The sequence below is a fragment of the Condylura cristata genome, unplaced genomic scaffold (assembly GCF_000260355.1).
Source record: "Condylura cristata isolate star-nosed mole 26May11 unplaced genomic scaffold, ConCri1.0 scaffold00011, whole genome shotgun sequence".
NCBI lineage: Eukaryota > Metazoa > Chordata > Mammalia > Eulipotyphla > Talpidae > Condylura > Condylura cristata.
Window position 1 is genome coordinate 37617848 of NW_004567112.1, and position 13741 is coordinate 37631588.

Here is a 13741-nt window from a genome sequence, read left to right on the forward strand (position 1 = left end):
GGACCACCTGAGTCTATAGGACCACCTGAGTCTATAGGACCACCTGAGTCTATAGGACCGGTAATGGCCGACACTTAACAGTTCGTCTCCCAGACCTGTTCTAAGCACTTTCTGCTCACTGATTTAATCACCGCAGCAACCTTCTAGGGTGAGGGCAACTATATCAGAATGTTGGGAGCATTCTAATGCCCTCCTTTTAAGTCATGCTGTGCTCTGAATTTTAGATTTTAAATTATTTCAAATAAAGGCAGTATATTTCTACTAAGTATTACCCAAAATAAGTCAAAAGTTACATTTGTAGTAGACATATTTATGATGTCGTTTTGGGGACCTTGGGTTCACTCTGGGAAAGGTTTCACCAGAGCTCCCTTTTCAGCGGCTCATGGTGAGATTCTTCATGAGATAGAGTCTCAATTATATTTAAAGAGTAAGTTTATTAAAAAGAGACAGGAGAGGAAAGGACACTTGCATAGGTGCAAGTGGGCAGGAAGAGCCGCCCTGGAAGGGACAGGTTTGCAGAGGGAGAGACCTGCATGGTTGCAGGCAGGCAGTCTTAGGAGAGCGGCCTCCACGCCATGGTGCAGGTCACAGGCAGGCAGGAGGCTTCTGCCCTGTGGAGGGAGGGAGCAGGTGGAAAGAAGCACCTGCATAGGCACAGGTGGGCAGAGAGGAGTGGCTGCCCGGTGCTGGTGGGGAGACTGTCCCGATATAGAGAGCTTCTCTTTGGGAGGGCTCACTCCTTCTGGGCCTAGGTTGGTTGACTTTGAATAGAATCTGAGAGGACCGGAGGTTCCCTAGTGTGAGCTTCATCTCCAGTCTTGTCTTCACCTGGGTGCCAGGCCTAGCCGGGCTTTGGTGCCTGAGGACCTTGATTTAGGGCTGTATCAATCGCTGCACTAGCCCCTTCTACCTGTCCCCTTTGTGTTACTCAGTCTGTAATTCCCCCCCACCCCCGCTTTCCTTCCTCCATCACTTACATGTATCTAAGACTTTTTAGTTATTAGCAGTCAATGTGAACAAGTCCAGACCTGTGTACAGAATATAAGTATACATGGCGCTTGCATTGACATCTTTATTTTAGCATATTATTGTCTTCTGCAAGTGTACAGAGACCACCCCAGAATAGCAGGGAAAGATGAACTCTGAGCTTGCTTCTGACAGATGAGTTGATGCCTCTGTAATACCTTGTATTGCTGAATTGAATCTGCGATTCTAGAATTGTGCAGATGTGCCTCTGACCCAGCCTCCCCTTTTTTAAATGACAGGACAAGCAGTCTTGCCATTGACTCACTTTTTCATGGTCCAGTTGTGGCTTAGTCTTTTTAAGGTGATTAAAGTTCATCTCTGATCACCTAAAAAAAAGGCTGACACTTTGGAGGAAGAGGCTTGCTGGCAGTTTACATTGGACTGGCATGCTTTTGAATGAACTAGTTAGGAATGTCTTTTCTCAAAAACGGTTAGTGCATGTTGCCTCACTCCTACAATCTAAGAAGGGGGCATTCTGGCTGTGTTTCAGGTATTATTGTACAAGATAATTTACCTGAGGATTTGATCACCTTCTCCTTGTAGATTGTCTTAGATTGATCTGGTTTGTGAGGAAAATAAAAAAGAAAGGCTACTGTGGAAGGGGAGAGCAGGAAAGAAAGAACCTTTGTTTTAAATAATAAAAGTAACATTTTCTCCAGGTTAGAGGTGACTCCTGGCTTAAAAGTATCATTGTCACAGATTTCTTTTATGATAAGAGAAATATTTGAACACTGTTTTCCAGGTTAAGGTGTATTGTATCCCAAATGATGAAGTACACAGTGTTTTTATTTTGCTTTGCAGAATGTTTTCCCAAAGCATCTCCTGCTGTTAGGGATCTAAGTCATTGTATATATGTCTCAGTGCAGGGGACCTGAGGTAGATGCTGTCCCCCCTGGGGTTATTAGTTCTTGGTTTCCTAGCAACCTGCCCGTTGTCATGACGATGCATTATTCAGACAGCAGATGCACTGGAATGTATGCGTGGGGAGGCTGATTGCATTTTCTTTGTTCTTTTTTTGGTGGGGGGAGAGGAGCTGGCAATACTTAAATAATGTTTGGTGTATGCTACCTAAAATTTTGAAAAGGGAAACCATGTTGTATGGTTAAAATATAAGCAAGACTGGTTGTTTTAGCAAATCAGAAAACATAGCTTTCTAGGAAGCCTTATTCCCTACGTTGTAAAGTCGTTTTTGAAAATCTTTTGTGATTATATTGTATCCATGGACTTTTAAATGTCAGTAGAGGTATGCCTTATTAAAGAGTCCTCACTTGGAGCGTATTCTGGTGAATAAGGTCGATGAAGCTGGTAGTTAAGTTTGACTACACACTACAGAGAATGAGAGTAGTGACTTCAGTGTGCTAGAACTGTTTCTGTCACAGGAAGTTCAGAGCCATGCAGTGGAAGGCAGGTGTGCTTGTCCTACTTCCAGAATTCAGACCAAGGCTCCTAACTTACGTTCTGCACCCTTGAGATCTAGCCTTTTTCTCCATGATCTTTCATAGCTGCTAATTCTTAGCATCATGCTTATCTTTGTAGGTATGATGATCTCTGCTAATATCGCTTAAGTCAGAATATAGTCTCATGGCCAGACTCGGTTATGAGGGAGCCTGGAAAATAGTCTTTGGTTGTGACCACTACTTGTATAGCTAAAGATCTGTAGTTCTGTTTTCTACGAAAGAAGGGGAGCATGGATACAGAGGGGAACTTGTGGTCTCTGTCTCTTTGGGCAACAGTTGTTCACTAAAGCAGGCTGTGAGGTTTACCTTTTTTCTGATTTACAGGAAACTTGAGAAACAATTATACCAAGATAAAAAGTTAGAATAGGAATGTCTCTCCTTGACTGTCCTCCTCAAGCCCACCATTAACAATTACCTGTACAATTACCTAAGCTTTGTAGGTACCACTTTGTGCTTTCTCTATCTTCTTGTTACCGTCACAGAATTTCTGAGAAAAGAGGCACTCATATTCTGGGTTACTGTGGCATCCATAAGTTGTCCAAGTTTTGGCTGTAGTAAATAGCAGAGCAGGACCTTAGGTCTGTCTACCCCTAAGCAGTAAGTAATTGTGTTCCTTGCTTGCCCTCCCAGAAAAGGAGGGGGCTCTAAAAGGTGGGTTCCTGAACAGTGACAGCTGTTAGGCTTGGAGGAAAACCAGCTTGTAGCTCCATTTTCATGAATCACTGAAAGCATTTTACTTGTAGTATTTCACCTCTGGGCTCATGACAGTGTGGCCTGTGTTTCACTCTCCTTGGAGAGTGAACACTCTCCAACAGCTTCTGAAGATGTCCTGATACAGCTTCTCAAGCTCCTTGAGTTTCCAGTTACTTAGACTTGATTAAATGTCGCATAAACAAATAGAAGAGTTGTTTCAGCTCTTTGTAGCATGATAATGATCAGAGAAAAGTCCTAGTGTTGCTGCAGATGATGATGATGGGCACATTGGATTCCTGAAGCTTTTGGCACATTTTATGTTTTCACAATATACTATGTTGTATAAATATTGGTTAATTTTACAAACTCCTAGAAGTGATTGCTGATAGTGGGGTCATCTTGTATACCGGAGGACTAAAGTCTCAGGGTTATGGAGTTACGTAACTGGAAGTATGATCTGAACCCCTGACTGTGTTATTTCAAAGCCACCCTGGTAGGGGAGAAATGATGGTGAAGTCTTCATGGAAAGTTGAGCCCCACAATAATAATTCAGTGAAGCAGTGACTTCCTCTTCATTTTATACGCAAAAAACAAGCTCAGGACAATTTGTTTGGTCTTTTGGACTGGACCTAGAAACACCTAGAAGTAGGGTGTGTTTTTTTCCTCATTGCAGTCATGTGTCTCTTAATGGTGGGGCTGTGTTCTAGAAGTCTGTCAGGTGATTTTGTTTGTGAGTATCAGCGTGTCATTCAACAAACCTGTTACTAGATGGGCCCGCCTGACGTGTGGGCTTTGTGCCTTTGACCACTGAACAGTTGTTTAGCAATACATGACAGTATGCCATGTTCAGAAAGCATGTAAGGTAAATGGCAGATAAATTGCCTTAGAAGTTTTACTCTAAGTTCCAGGCTTAGTTCTGAAGTCATGGTAAGAGCACTGAAAATATTCCTAGAGAACTCTTCCTGCCTACCAGGCTCACTGAAGTTTTTTGGTCTAGACAGCCACAAAGACCATGTCCAGTTCAGCTCAAGGCAGCTGTTCTTAGTGCAGTAAAATTCCATCACAACCTGTTTTTGATAAAGTGACCTGGGGATGCACCTGCTTGTTGCTAGGTTTCGGGAGTAGGAAGGGAATGTATCATCTGTCTTTCCTTAGAATGAAATTTGCCCATAGGGTTTTGGTTGATAGTATATGTGAGAATTGCTCTAATTTTTAGCCTTAGTAGCATTTTGTCTTTGTGGGTGCAAATGCCAGGCCCTTGAACTAAGAAGTATAATACTGGAGTTGACTGATTAATTTCTTAACATGACAGATTTAATCAGAGCTCTCCAGGTGGTTAGGCAAACGTTCTAAGAACTTTCTTAGAGTTCAGTTTATTGCCTCAGAGAAGGAAGTTGGTATTTGGGGAGTTTGTGGGAGGATGAGAATAGAGATGAAAGCTTTGCTGGGAACAAGTTTTAAGAAATAACTCATTAGAAAGTGGTTTAGGTAATTTTTATATGTTGATTATAAGTAAATACTAAAAATGGTGTTTGCTGGGATCCTCCTCACACAGAATTCCTTTTAGGCTGGACATTTTGATTTTGCTTGGGAGGTCACTCTGTTTTTTCTGACCCTTGGATGTTAAATGTACTCCTGTTCCGGAGCTATGGCCAGCTTCCCTCCCCTCCACCCCTAGTTCTGGGGCGCCAGGTGGAGGTGTCCTCCACTTGGGAAATCATTCTCTCTCCCAGCTGAACTCGCTGGTCTTTGTGGGACTCAGAATGGCCCTGTGCCCTCAGCTGTCTGGCCAGCTCTGTTCCCCTCTGCGTGACGCGTCCTGGGCAGTTACGTGCACAGGTGTGTGGTTTCCTGTGGCCTGTGCCCGCAGTCCACTCCCTCGCTTCACGCCGGCTCAGGCAGTTGGCTCTGACCGCCAGGCTGGCTGTGCTGCTGGTTCTTGTTGTTTTGTTTTCTTATAGCCTGAAAGACTTCACCTTTAAATGTAACTCGTGAGTTTCATTTTCCTAGCTATGCAGTTATTTGGAATCTTTGTTGTAGCCCCTTTCTTATCCGGTGCTGCCACCATTTCTTGTATGGCCTTTTGGGGAGTGAACTTCCCAGTGTAGGTGCCTGGTGCCTCTCCTGCTTCCCTTCTACTCCTTTGGCTCATCATGCCTGGGTTGCTATACTGGTCCCGCACACGGGCAGAACCCCACTGGAACAGCGAGTGTGGCAGGTGAGGTTTCCAGATGCCGGAGGTTTGCAGCCTGTCACTTCCCACTCCCTTTTGTGCACTGCTGCTGAAAAAGCAAAGGGGGTTTTGCCCCTTTGACAAAGAAAACTGCTCTTTGGATGTTCAGGAATTCAAACCTCAAACCTCTGTACTTAGCCAGTCAAGGGCCAGTTCAAATTTAATTTTCAAGAATGCATCTCTAGCTCCATCAGGTGGTTTGTCATGGTCTTTGCTGTATTGGTCGTGTGGTTTTCTAAAATGTCTGTGGACACATCCCCGTTACTCGGGTCTGGCCCTCCAGCTGTGGGTCAGAGTTCTCATGTCTGCCTCGTGGGTGTCCTGCCTGGGGGCACTGTGCTTGGCCGGGTGGAGTGGGTAGTGGTGCTTTCATCCCAGTTTTCCCACTCGTGAGAAGGCAACCCTTCCCTTTGTGTCATTAAACCCACAGCTCAGGTCCCTGTGCAGGTGTTGTGGTGCCCGAGAACCTCCCAAATAGAGGATTTCCCAAACACATTCTACCCTCCCGAGGCGGTGAGTTCTGAAGTAATCACTGGAGCTTCTCAGCAGCTAGCCCATTGGCATCATTCAGGCTTGTGTTTCAACCTCGACTTAGTGATCCCCGAGACATGCAGTTGTTTCTGTTAATAGAAATTGGCTTATCTTAGGTAATAGCAGTGTGTACGTACGCAGGCTGGCTTTATTTATAATACGTGCCTTTATACATTTTTAGTTTAGATTGGAGGTAGTAGGGGAGGTCTTACTAAGAATTGGATTCCTAGAAGCTGACTTCAGTGTTCTCTCAGTGTCCTTTAAATCTGTTACAGGGCAGGGAGAGAGGCACCCCTGAACCCCCAAACCTGCCTGCTCTAAGTAGATTCTGCCATCCGCCGCATCAAGACAATAAAAACATACAAGACCTTTAATGGGAATGAACTTTAATACAATTAGTGTGCGATACAGAAAAGACAATATAGTTTCTAAATCAAACACCCAAAGTCACCCATCCCCTCGTGGGTAAAAGTCCATCCAAAAGGGATTGGCCCAAAGCAAGGCCTGAAAGCCCGCCACAAGGCTAAAGTACCACATTAAAGGGTCAGAAGGCCAGACAAGTCTGAGAGGAAAAGAGCAAAATCAACATCAAGATGAAATCTGCCCTTGTTAGCCTCCCCATGGGTCTCTCATCCACATCTGTTTCACTCAGTCCAGGGCTAGAAACAGGAGCCGCTTCGAAGAAGTTCACATGTCTCTGCCCAGTGTGTGTCCCTCAGGTCTTCTGGCTTTTCATTCTGCTTCCTTCTTCGGTCTTTGGATTCCTCTCCTCCCTGCTCAGCTCTACCTCCCTTGGGTATGGCAGGGACCCTAGAACCTCCCCTTTTCCTGGGGATCACCTTGTTACAGATCTGTTAGGCTGAACTTTGGTGACTTAATAATGACATTGATTGTCCACCAAACTTGGCTTTTTGCCTCTTGTTCTGAGGTGGGGGGTTGCTACCATTTATTAGGCTATTGATGAGCAGTATATTGGGGTTGGGAGCTGACCTTGGGTTTGTGTTAGCAATCTCAGATACAAGGGCTACCCAAGATTATTTTTAGTTCACAGTAGCCTGGCCAAAGGAGACATTATTGCAAGGGATCAGTTTCAACTTCCCATCAGAAGTACACAAGTTACAAAATACTCTTGCTCTTGGTCCTGTGTTGACGCAGATGAAGCCTGATAGACTCAGCTTGTTGTAGTTAGCTCTTGGCAGAGATAGTGGGAGAAGTTCCCTGCATAGAAATTCTACACGATTATTTTAAGAATGGTCAGTCCTTGCATGGAGAGGATTGTTTACTGGCCCTGCTTTTCTCTGAATGCTGACTCCGGTCCGCTAATGTCCACTCTCTTGCTGGCTTCCCTTTGCCTAAGACTCATTTTATAGCTTCTTCATTTCTGGCTCTCGACTTGCAGGTAGAACCAAGCAGGTTAGGGTGGTGGGTGCCCAGTGCCCTGGAGGAACATAGGAGTGCTGGTGGAAGCTGTGAGGTCTGTAACCCTCTACACTTCCCTGAACCCTTTTTGCCCCCTCCACTTCCCCAGACCTATAGATGAGGGCTGGTGGGAGCCTCGCTTGGCTACTTTATGGGTTAATGAAACTTGTATGAGCCACCTGGGGAATGTAGGTTGTTTTGAATCGTAAGCTTGGTTTCCTGTGGAAACCACAATCCATCGAAACCAAGTTTTTGAAATGTGGATTGTTTAGTTTGGTTTGTGAACTGGTTATAGTTGTGATGTTCTCTCGCAAGGGACAGAGAAGGCTGGGATATAAGCAGCAGCTTAGTAATGTATCTGCTAGTGTCTGGAAGGGGCAGGTCTTTTGATTGGGCTTTTTGCCTGTGTGAACAGTTTGTGGAACTACACCGCCTGTGATCTGCACGTGCCACACACTGTATGCTTCCCGTGTGGGCCACTACGGTCTGTGTGCATGACTTGTCTGAAGTGTTGCGCTGTGCGTTGTCTCTGGGTTTACTATTGATATTTTCTTTGATTTACAAGTTTAAGTAACATGCAGCATGTCATTTCTTAGATCTCTGTGGGGCTGCCTAATCTCAGACCTGGGCAGACGTTACCTATTCACAGTGGAGTTGGTTCAGCCCCACTGTTGTATCTGCTGGAGTCACCCTTGGGTAATCTGGCATAATTTGTTGTTTCCTAATAGAATCATTGGGTTAAAGGTGAGGTTTGAAGCTGAAGGTTTTACCCCCATTTTATAGTTCCCAAATCAAGGAAACCATAGAGCTGTTTCAAGAGATGTAGACTTAAGTTATACACACAAAACATACTGGGCATGAAAAAATACAAATTAGTGAACCACTGTACTTTATTTTTTTGAAAAAAATTATATTAACCTTGTGCAATATAGTAGTCTTGAATTTTTATTTGATATATATCATCTTTATGGTAAATTTCAAAGCTGCAGAATAGTTTTGTTAAAATATCACTGGCTTTTCTATATATATTCGATGGCTCAGTTTATACCTATTTTTTAGTATTAAAAAGTCTGTATATGGTGCATATCATATTTTCTCTTAAATTGCTGCATTTCTGTAGACTGGCTTTCTAGAAGTGGATTTACTTCCTGAAAGGGGATTTTTTTATTTATACCATTTGTTTTGGGTAATTTTCTCACTCACTTTGCTGTTAGCCTTGTAAAAATGCGTCTGAACTACTTATATTTAACTATTAATACAACCCTGTCACTACTGGATGTTAAGGTTCATGTTTTTTGTCCTTGGTTCACTTACATATCAAAATAAGGCAACGTCCTGCCTTTCTCTTGTCCCACAGCAGTCAGCCTTTGGCTCGCTCCTCCCAGGCCCATTTCTGTGTGTCTGCCCAGACCGTCTCTGCACTCGCACAGAGGTGAAGTGCTGCCCGTCTGGCTCTGCCTGGGCACGCTCCTGTGCCGGCAGAGCGGATGGTGTGGTCCTGCGTTTGCTGGTAGCCTAGTCTATGTGACAAAACTCAACACAGATTTTTTTTTTTTATAAAAGGGCTTTCCATTTGAATATTAAGAATCATTAATCTATGTTGTAAAAGGATGAATGTTGGTTTTTAACCTTCAGATTAAAGAAAAACTGTCATTCTCCATATGTTAAAATTTCCTGTATGTAAATCTGTCAGTTGTATTTCCTCTGACTTATTTCATCACTTTGTGGAAGTTTTTTCAGGTTGTAAAGATTAAAAAAACATATGCCTGCTATAGTTTAAAAGGAATGAGATAACAAGTGCGCTTGGTGCATTAGTCCCCGTAGCTCGTGACTTAGATGTCAGGGCAGCTCTGGACCAGGCCCGCTGTGGTTTGTTTTTGTACAGCTGCAGGAGGGACAAGGTAGCCAGTCCATTGAAGATGCCCGGACTGGCCCTTGGCTCCAGGTATTAGTGAGGGGGACCTGGTGTGCTGGGAAAGGGGCTGCTCACACTGGTCTTCTTCGTAGCTGTAGGCGGCCCTGTTCACAGTCTGAAACAATGCTCCGGAGGCTCCGCGGTGTGGTGCCGGGATGTGCAGGCAGCGGCTGACTGTGGGGCCGTGAAGCACTGCCTGCAGATGGTCTGGAGCAAGCCCGTGGTGGTGAGTGCCCTAGTGCTGCCCGGCGCCTCGGTCCACACTGCTCCAGTTCCAGAGCACTTTCTCTTCACTCGTTTGTTTGCTCCTCACGGTGACCTGAGGGAAGTGGGACCTTCTGGTTCTGCACACCTGCTCTTTTCCTTTGCTCTCATGGGCTGGGGTCCATTTGTCTGGTTAAGACAAAGTAGTGGAAAGGCCACAGGGTTTTCTGTTTTGCGCAGTGCGTTATGCCATGCAAATATGGATCTCTCTCCCTTGTGCTCTTTCCTCTCAGAAATCTCTTCCCTGTGACATATGCAAACGAGTCATCACTGAAGCAGCAGACTTGCTGAAGAACAATGATACTGAGGTGAGCTGTTACAGGTGTGCGTGGCCACGCCCTTCCTTAAAGAGCTGTCACTTGGGGTGGTGGGTTCCATGAGGAATGGTCTGAACCCACATCAGAAATCATTTAGGCCTTCTGGTTAGCATGCTGTTTTCAGTCAGTCCTTGCCCTCCCACCTCCATCCTCTAAAAATGTAAAGGCCATTCTTAGGGCCTCCATGGTAGCCTAGGGGTTGGGGCTCAGCACTGCCACCATGAAGTACCACCGCCAAGGCCTGAGTTTGACCCAGCTAGGGAACTTCCCACGTGGTGCAGCAGACCTCTCCTGTCTTGTCTGCTGCTCCCCTCATTGTATTTCAGTAGATCTGCCTATTATGCTCTCAGTCTGTCTCTGGTAACTCCTGCCCCCCCCCCCATGCCTCTGGCCTGCATCCCAGTTCGACACAAAAATTAATAAGTAAAATCTTAAAAAACCTGTAAAAGCCAATCTTAGCCACAGGCTGTGGGTTCTGGCTTGCAGACCTCAGGACTGTGTGTTACATGCCTAGAGTTGACTGGGATTTTCTTTTGCATGCTGTGAATTCTAGGTTTGTTTTGCTCATCTCTGCTTGGAATTCTCTGGGCCGATGACACTGCATGTGAAAGGCTCTTCATTTTGAGTAAAACTTGTGCCTACTTTTTGCCCTGGGCCCGGTAGCCATGGCTCCCCACTAGCCCACTGGCAATGTCCCCCCTGAGGGCTGCTGTTTTCCAACCTTCAGTTTTCTGGGCAGGGTAGGGGGTCTCTTCCTTTTCAGCCATTGTGGGAAGAAGTTGTTCATCTTGATCTGAACTTTGCCTCTGTCCTCTCTAGCAAGAGATCCTCATGAACTTGGAGAAGACCTGTGACTGGCTTTCTAAGCCAGAGCTGTCTGCCAAGTGCAAGGAGATCGTGGACGCCTACCTCCCAGTCATCTTGGACATGATTAAAGGAGAAATGGTACACGATGGGAAGCAGGCTCTTCCTTCAGCGCGCTCCTGGGACCCAGGGGAGGGCCGTAGGGGGTCAACTTTGTGGAATTTGGAAAAGATCCTGAGGAAGAAGAACAGCTTAAAAAAAAACAAGTGAGAAGGAACCCTGGGGCAGGGGTCCCAAGAGCAGGACCAAGGTTCTGGTGAGGAAGGCAGGGTGACATCGTGCAGGGCCTTTGAGGCGCCAGAATGGCAGGCACAGCAGGAGGCACTGGAGGATTTCAGGCCGAGGGGTGACATGGTGATAGTACCTGCCTTATTCAGGGATTGGGACTGGTGGTGGTGGGTGGGTGGGGGGAGCTCTGGCAGCGGATGAAGGGAATGAACTTGTTGGTGCAGAGGACATTGCTTCTGGGTTTCTGGCCCAAACTCCTAGGATAGCTGGAGCCACTGGACAAAATGGAGATGCGAGAGCAAGTTGAGTGTTTCAGCCTGCAGCGTCTGTCAGGTGGGCACGCGCCATGCCCAGAGTCAGAGTCAAGGAAAGGGCCTGCTTCAGAGGCACCGAGTGGCCTGCTTTGTCTTCCTTGGGGGGAGAGGGCTCCCCGGTTCCAGCTGGGTATGTTCCCCACCAGAGCCGTCCGGAGGAGGTTTGCAGCGCCCTCAGTCTCTGCGAGTCTCTTCAGAAGCACCTGGCAGAGCTCAATCACCAGAAACAGCTCGAGTCCAATAAGATCCAGGAAATGAACATACCTGAGATGCTACCTCCCTTCATTGCCAACATCCCCCTCCTCCTCTACCCCCAGAATGAACCCCACAGCAAGCCCCAACACAAGGTAAGGCAGTGGGCCTGCCCACTGAGGGGCCCCATGTGCATTAGAGATGATATATGGAAGGGGCAGTGTGTACGAGGGGTCCTGGAACTGTGGGTGTCAACTTTAGTTGACTCAGCAGTCACACGAGCCAGCCAGCCTTTAAGTGGTGGTTGCATGGAAGATCTGGAGAATCTGAGATATTTAAGCAAAAATCTCCTCCTCTACCCCTCCCACTTCCTATTAATTTTTACTAAAATAAATGACCATTTGATTTGAAATGCGTTATTAAGAGTCCATAAAAATTCATTAGGAACTGTTGAGTAAGGTGTGACCGCTGTAGCTGTGAGCATGAAGATAGTGCTGCAGAGAACGCCTCAGGTACTGTGGGAGCACAGTGGTCACAGCCCCATTGTTCTGTCGCTGCAGGTTGGTGCGGATGTTTGCCAGGACTGCGTTCAGATGGTGACCGACATCCAGAATGCTGTGAGGACCAACTCCACCTTTGTTGAGGCCTTTGTGGAGCATGTCAAGGAGCAGTGTGACCACTTGGGGCCTGGCATGGCTGACATGGTGAGCCTTATCATATGCACTGAAGGATGTTCTGAGCCAGGGAACTGGACAGGGTAGACAGGAGTTGGGGAAGCATTTTAAGTTCAGTCTAAGTGCTTTGAAGAAGGTATGGTTTAACTCTTTTTCCAGAAGGCAGCTGAGATTAGGTGGTGGGTACTTAATATTTTCTTGGTGAAGTGAATTCAAATATGCTATAAAACTCTTTGGGCAAGGGCCTCCCTGTGGCACAGGGGTAAAAGTCTCACTATTGTCAAGCTGTCGCTAGCCACTGTGACATGAATTCAATCCTGGCCAGGGAGGTGATCCCCAAGGCACAGCAGACCTCTCCTGTCTCACCCACTGCTCCCCTCAGTAGTTTATTTCAATAGATCTGCCTGTTCTGATCCCCCACTTTGTCTCTGGTGAATTCTCTTACCCTTGCATCTCTGGCCTGCACCCCAGTTCTTATATACATAAATAAATCTTAAACAAAAACAACTCTTTGGGTGAGGTTGTGAAAGGAGACTACTTTTGTGAAGGCTTTTCCCCTCCCAGTTACCATGTTTATAAGAAACACCCTGTTTTTGAAAGCCTGGCTGTTGCATATTCATAATGTAAGTCAGAGGTCATGCATGGGAAACCACTCAAACTGGCTTGCAGGAGATTCACCTGGGAATCTCCTTTCTGTGCCTTGGTGAATGTTAGATCTGCAGGCTCAAAAACTCATTTTGTTAACCCCTTAGGAGTTTCATTTCTTGGCCCTATTCACATTAGCCACATTCATGAGGTTGATTTGTAAAACCAAGTTTGTATTTCATGAAAGTAATTTTGGTTTCCTGGGGAGTGTGTCTTGTAGTCACTCTAGTTTGCCATCAGAGGAGATAGAAGGATGTCATCTTTCAGGACCTTTGGAAAATATCTTTTTTTTTTGGGGGGGGGGGTCAGATATTGCTTTCTGCATATAAGTTTTCCTGTATGGTATAAAATAACCAAATCGCCTTTTTAAATCTTATTAAAAACTTGCTCTGAGAAGACACTTAGAAGACTCTTCTCTTGGAAACTAGATGATCACTGTTGACATTTTTGGAAATGCTGGTGTTTCTGCAGTAATCAGTGTCATTCATGGTCTGTTTCTCTTTTCCTAGTGCAAGAACTATATCAACCAGTATTCTCAAATTGCTGTCCAGATGATGATGCATATGGTAGGTGACAAGAGATGCTTGTTAGCATTTTTCTTTGTTTCGAACTTCCTGGATTCCAGGAACTTTGTGAATTACATAGTTTGTGGCCCCTGCCCCTACCCCCTTACCATCCAGTATTGAATTTCCTGGACTGGGCCAGCATGAGCTCTCTCTGGCTAGCAGACTTTTCACGACAGCCCCCATGGTTTCTCCTGCCATCCCGGCCAGGGGAAAGGCTGGAGCAGCTTGACCCCTGGACTGCCTTGGTGGCTTCTGGCCATTTGTTTGCCTGTGCATATGTGACCGGGACATCAGATTCCTAGTACCCAGCTTTCACCCTGTGGAGGTCACCTTGCTCTCTAGCTAGGCCAGGCCTAATGATTGCTGTGTTGCACCCTTCTGAGGAGAAGAATGTTGCCTCCCA

General features: G+C 45.9%; 1 protein-coding gene across 2 annotated transcripts in view; it reads left to right on the plus strand.

Annotated features, from left to right (window-relative positions):
- The window catches only part of PSAP (prosaposin), a 29069-nt gene that overhangs the window by 7808 nt on the left and 7520 nt on the right, over window positions 1–13741 (plus strand). For both annotated transcript variants that reach the window (XM_012723726.1, XM_012723727.1), the window contains exons 2-7: window positions 9367–9500; window positions 9772–9846; window positions 10675–10800; window positions 11408–11608; window positions 12014–12157; window positions 13282–13338. In XM_012723726.1, coding sequence (XP_012579180.1) covers window positions 9367–9500; window positions 9772–9846; window positions 10675–10800; window positions 11408–11608; window positions 12014–12157; window positions 13282–13338 — 737 coding nt within the window. The remainder of the gene's footprint in view (window positions 1–9366; window positions 9501–9771; window positions 9847–10674; window positions 10801–11407; window positions 11609–12013; window positions 12158–13281; window positions 13339–13741) is intronic.